At 42.6% G+C, this 6,000-nt stretch overlaps 1 protein-coding gene and 1 pseudogene across 1 annotated transcript; both read right to left on the reverse strand.

Annotated features, from left to right (window-relative positions):
* Positions 1 to 648: 648 nt before the first annotated feature.
* On the reverse strand, positions 649 to 1,134 carry LOC120288473 (UDP-glycosyltransferase 73B4-like). Its single transcript, XM_039302468.1, has one exon. The coding sequence runs from the start codon at positions 1,132 to 1,134 to the stop codon at positions 649 to 651; it is 486 nt and encodes a 161-aa protein (XP_039158402.1).
* A 2,871-nt stretch (positions 1,135 to 4,005) lies between these two features.
* On the reverse strand, positions 4,006 to 5,005 carry LOC104420509 (annotated as a pseudogene).
* Between the last annotated feature and the right edge of the window lie 995 nt (positions 5,006 to 6,000).

Raw genomic sequence — 6,000 nt, forward strand, 5'->3', positions numbered from 1 at the left:
TTGTCACTACAGAGCTTGGAGTGATGTTTTGTGATTGCACAAGGCAGAATAATGGTTACGCATGGGATTTGAACTTCAAATGGTCATTTGAGGTCTCATGACTGTAAATTCAACCCTAGAAGTAGTAGAGTTAAGGTCAAACGGACAAAAACTAGTTTATGCTCAAAGTTTTCATCTGTTCTTGTGCACAGAAGTTTTGTAAAATTATGTTCTTTTGTATAAGTCTGAGCATTTGTAATCAAAGAAGAGAGTGTTAAGTGTAGCGAGGATTGCTTATAACTGTAGATGCAAAGCTACAAGTAGAAGGAAGCACTTTCAGACACTATAACATCTCAAGATGTTAGTTTATGTTGGTTTATATGTGGGATTTGGAGAAAGAGTTAGTTCATTGGTTTTTGTAAAGGGAGAGCTTGGTGGAATAGTCGGGAAGCGAAGGAACTAGTATTAGGGGAAGTGACTTCCCAAGACTTTATGGGAAGAGACTTTTATTACGATGGGTGTTACAAAGAGGAGGAGGAGCTCCGCTCCAAGTGAGATAGGACGTCCATTTAAAACTCCTAAAATAAAAGCATGGCACATGTCATCGACGCAATGAAAGAATGGATAAAACATTCACGACTCGAACAAAACGGTACACTAGACTAAGCTTCATTTCGATTCACGAGCAGCTTTGTGCCGCTTGAGTTCTTCGATTAACAAAGTCAAATCTGAGTCAGATGATCCACCTTCCCCAACAGCTTTCCTGGCCATTTCGCCAAGCACTTTCACCCTTCTTCTCATTTCCTCGGCCTCTTCACCTGCCATAACTCGTCTCACTGCCTTTTTTATGTCATCTCTGCTCACAACATCTGCACCAATTCCGAACTCAGCCAACTGTTTATATCCAACTCCAATCCCGATCCCTAGCACTTGAGAGACCAACTTTTCGTTATAGAATTCCTCGGCAAACATTGGCCATGTGACCATTTGCACACCAGCACATATTCTTTCCAATATTGAGTTCCATCTGCAGTGAGTCACAAATCCACCGACTGACTCGTGATCGAGAATCAACATTTGGGGCACCCACCCTCTTGCCCTTCCCGTCCAATCTTTTATCGAACTCTTCCGGTAACCAATCTTTTTCATCTTCATCTTTCCTCATAATCCGTATAAAATCTTGTTGAGATGCCTCAAGCCCCTTCGCGATTTCCACCAGCTGTTTAGAACTTAGTTTAGTCAAGCTGCCAAAACACACAGACAACCGAGTTGGGCCTTTTCGAGTCTAGCCATCTTAGGCACTCGAGCCTGCTGATGGATGCTTCCTTACCCCCTCAGTGGCTTTATCTACAGTATCTCTGTTGCAAAGTGAGACAGGACCGATATGCCAGGCCTTCCTTTCCGAGACATTCCTGTAATAATCGGCATAATACTTTTCAAGTTAGCAAAAGCTGTTAAAACTGCTTCCATAGCTCTTTTGCTCTGATTCGACCGCTTCTCTTGCTAGCTTGGAAAAATCTGTTTCCACTTCTTGTCTTAAATAATGCGACAGCTGATTCCTTGTCAGCTTTATTTCTCCAGGGAGGTGAGGCACAAGGAAGTTCTCTGAATCAGATGAAACTCTCGTGCGGTTGAAATAGTGCGATACCTCCCCCGCTGCACGTAGCAAAGAAACTTGTCCCGCCAAAGACTAGCCTGGGAATTTTTAACTGAGCAGCGACATCGGAAGCCCATGGAAAGAATAAATCTGCTACTAGACAATCCAGCCTATTTTCTTCCAGGATCTGCAATATCGGTTCCTGGGGCAGGCTCAAGGCCTTCCAGAATTTACCCAACAGTTCCGCCTGATTTTGGCTCCAAGTGATTGCATCCGAATTCCAACCTTCTGGCAGCCCCACCTCACTTGATGGGAACTTCACGGTTCGGACGTTGAACTCCAAACCCAGCTGATTGATTCGTTCAATTTGTTTCTAAAAAACGGTGGCAAAGAGAGGGGTGGTGATAATGGTGACTCTTGCACCTCGGATCGCCAAGGTTTTGGCGATGTCCATCATGGTTATCATGTGGCCTTGAGCCATTAATGGCAGAAAGAAAATTCGAAGTTGGTTACTTCCACTCTCCATTGAGAGGGAGAAAGATAGATGCTTCGTCTATGCAGATTGCAGAGTTTTACGAAGCCGGCTAACGTTGTTCGTAAATATGTTTATGACCATATATTGTATACGCACCGCAGAATTTACAAATCCTTGAAAGGACAAGCTAACTTGTTCTGACTTTTATCACGAGAAGGACGGTAAGAAATTGGTAATCACATATCCTCAGGTACACATCTTGCTGCGAATATAGACAAGCAAATGGGATACAATAGTCGAAAGAAAAGAAAGGAAATCGGATGGTTCGGTCTAAATATCAGAACCTAACGTTCACGGGAGAGAAGTATGAGATTCCACTATAAAAACAAACGATACAATCGAAACTATAGTCACTCATGTACTCAAACATTCTCTCTCGGTATTTTCCAGCTCTAATTACACCTAATAACTCACACAATGTTTAGCTCCTTACAATTCCTAGTAAAATCTTACTTAAGGAATTACACAGATTCTAATCAAGAAAATTTAATTGGCTAAATCACTTTGGTGCAATTACAACAAAATAAACCCTCACAAGGAGAACCCTCTGCTCTCTTCTATAGTCTCAGAGCGCTCTCTCTCTCTACCACCGAAGGAACTTGGCGCACTTTAACGCCGAAGGCTCCTCTTTTCATAACCAAGAAGAGTCTCTCATCGTCTACTGCAGCATGAGAAAGTCTTCTTCGCTCTTATTCTCTCTTCATGATGGTTTCCCTTTTCTTTTGACTTTGATGCACCAAGAGCTCTTAGCTCCTTATTTCTTCTCCTTCTCTCTTTCCGCATGTATTAACAAAAAACAAATGAATCCACAAAGATGACCAAAAGAAGGGAAGAGATATGCGGCGCCCACAATCCTCTGTGGCATGCATGTGCAGAAAATTTGTCCATCTTCATTTAATCTGCTCCTCTGTTCTTTCTTTTCACTTTCAGATGGTCAAGCATCCACACAACACATTAAGTCGGCTTTCGTTTGGCCTCAAACTCGGGAAATATCTTCAACACATCTGTGACGAAGCACCAGAAATTTCTCTTACTGGGAACTATTTCACTAGGAATTACCGAAATACCTTTCAGCAAAGACTGATTTTTGATTTTTTGGTGAATTGAGTTCACCAGGTGCCTTATTCGCAAGCAGTTACAATTTCTTGAATGACACTTGACTAAACTGTCAATCGGTATCTTCATCTTAAATTGGCATTTTTTACTTTGCTCTCTTTATTCATATCTTGTGTCCAACACTTAGCCAATGTCGTTAAGTAATAGTCGTCCACCTATTGCCATCGTAGGTCAACAGACGTATTCCATGGTCATCGATAAGTATTTCCATTATCAGTAACTCATTGATGACCAACTCGTAGTTGACGCCATGCTTTATACTCATCGATTTCATTTTTTTGTGTCCAGAGTACCTAATCTATGAATATGACAACACGTAATTGTTGGCTTTTGACTTAGTCAACATTGACCTGTGACGACTGCCGTGGGTGAGTTTATCATCCTCTTCTTGTCTTTTACTTTTTCTTTCCTTTTACATGTCTGTTAACGTGCAAATACAAGTCTATGGAATATTTCAAGCACAGATTACTCAGAAAAAGAAAAGTATGCAGGGCATCTTGTCAGTAAAATTGCAACTATGAAACTGACTTTAATTTCCTCGGCACAGAAGAATTCAAGATCATGTATACTTTGCCTATTACCACCAAAGAAATGAGCTTACATCCTACACATCGAATGATCACAACATTCTGAGAATAAATCCCATGAAAAAGAAGCAGCAAATCCATCATTTTGCCTACTGCTAAACCCCAACAGAAACTGAGAAAGGAAGATTACTATTTCTCCAGTTTTATTCTCTTGAAGCAAAAATTCAAGATTGATTGCTCCGGGTCATGAATCAGATCTTATTGTGAGACAATCTGTGCATTCTGAGCTCTTGAATCAGAGCATCCAAATCAGACCAAGAAGACCCACCTTCTTCCACAGCCCCTCTCGCCATCTCTGCAAGTGCTTTCGCTCTCCTTCTCATTTCCTCTGCTTCCTCACCCACCGGGACTCTCTTCACTGCCTCCTTCACTCTCTCTCTCTCTTCACGTTGTCACCGAACAGGAGGACCCACTGCTTTGCTCCGATGTCGACCCCGATCTTGAGCACTTGGGTCACGAGCTTCTCGTTGTAGAATTGCTCTGCAGTGACTGGCCACGTCACCATTGGCACGCCGGCTGTGACCACCCCCAGGATTGAGTTCCACCTGCAATGCGTCACGAACCCCCCAATCGCCTCATGATTGAGAATCAGCACCTGAGGAGCCCAGCCCCTGATGATGAGACCCTTGTTTTGGATTCTTGATTCGTACTGATCAGGCAACCACTCTTCTTTGCCTCCTCCCACATTAGGGTCCTTCTTCACCACCCAGATGAACTGTTGCCCTGACGCTTCTAGTCCGACAGCTATCTCATGGAGCTGAGCCTCATTGCAATTCACGATGTTACCAAAGCAAATGTAGATCACTAAGTTGGGCTGCTTCAAGTCAAGCCACTTGAGGCGCTCGTGCTGGTCAATAGACGCTTGGTTGCCCGTGTGCTTTGTCCTCAATCTCCTTATTGTACAGGGAGAATGGGCCGACAAACCTGGATCGTCTCCCGAGGAATGTCCTGTAAAGGTCAGTGTAAGCTGACTCGAGCTCGTAGAAACTGTCCATGACGAATCCGAAGCTTCTCTTCTCCGATTCCTTCACCATGTTGTAGAACTTGGTGAACTCGGTCTCTTCCCTGACAAAGTTAGGCAACTGCATCCTGGACAATGATTTCTCCAGGGAAGTTGGGGATGACGAAGGGCTCCGAATCGCAGGACACCTTGTGAGGCTCATAGAGCTTCACGCATCCTTGGCCTGCCATGGAGAAGGTGATATGGCTAGTAATAGCACCTAGAGGGGGTGAATAGGTGTTTAAATAATTTCTCGAGATATGAAAGCAATACTAGGCAAACAATAGAAAGAAAGCTCTCCTTTAGTTAACAAAGTAAAGCAGAGAGTAGGGAAGAGAAAATTGAACACAAAGTAAAGCAGAGAGTAGGGAAGAGAAAATTGAACACAATGTTTATAGTGGTTCGGCTTATTTCAAGCCTACATCCACTATTCTGCACTGACAGCCCACCGGCTGGATTTCACTATGAACAAAAGAAATGTTACAGCAATACTTTCCCTTGATTCACAGTGTAGATGATCTATTACACTTCCTCAAGGTATCTCAGACTCTCTTTTGCGTACAAGATTTCGCTCAGCAAATGAATTGACTAAGAATCAAATAGCTTCAGACCTTAGAATTCTTCTATCGTACACTCATCGAACACCTGGAACGTCTTCCTTTTATACTCCTTTGTGCCATTATACCCGTTGACACTTACCAAATGAATTCTTACAATCCTCCCGTTGGACAGAATCAATTAGGAAGATTATTCGAGCTATTAAAGGAACATGTCGATAGCCCATCAATCTTGCTCACCCATACAATCAGGATCTTGGTTTCCATAAGTAGAACCTTCCAAGAATACTTCGCCAATCATCGGATCTTTAATCATTCTTGATTTGAATAAAGGAATCCGTTATGTCATTTCCAGCCAAGAGATCTTCTCCAGTCGATAATGTCAAATCCTTAATGAAGAGATCTTCAACGGATTAGAAACTGTCAATGAGAATAGACTTTGAGTTTTGAGTCTGGTAGTCCGGAGGTCTTCAGACTTTAATAGTAGAGTCTGCAAAACTTTATACTAGACTGATAGAAACGTTTTGTCAGCTTCAAAATATTCCAGAAAGATTTCTCTAACAGAAGGCACTTGTCCCATGGAAAACGAGCCTCAGAATGCCACACTCGGTTGTCCAGGGGAAGAACAT

Source organism: Eucalyptus grandis, chromosome 9 (genome assembly GCF_016545825.1).
Source record: "Eucalyptus grandis isolate ANBG69807.140 chromosome 9, ASM1654582v1, whole genome shotgun sequence".
NCBI classification, from domain to species: domain Eukaryota; kingdom Viridiplantae; phylum Streptophyta; class Magnoliopsida; order Myrtales; family Myrtaceae; genus Eucalyptus; species Eucalyptus grandis.

What these genes read in the sequence shown, in the direction of transcription:
- LOC120288473 (XM_039302468.1), bottom strand. Translation starts at nt 1,134, where the DNA reads ATGAAGATGAAAAAGATTGGTTACCGGAAGAGTTCGATAAAAGATTGG.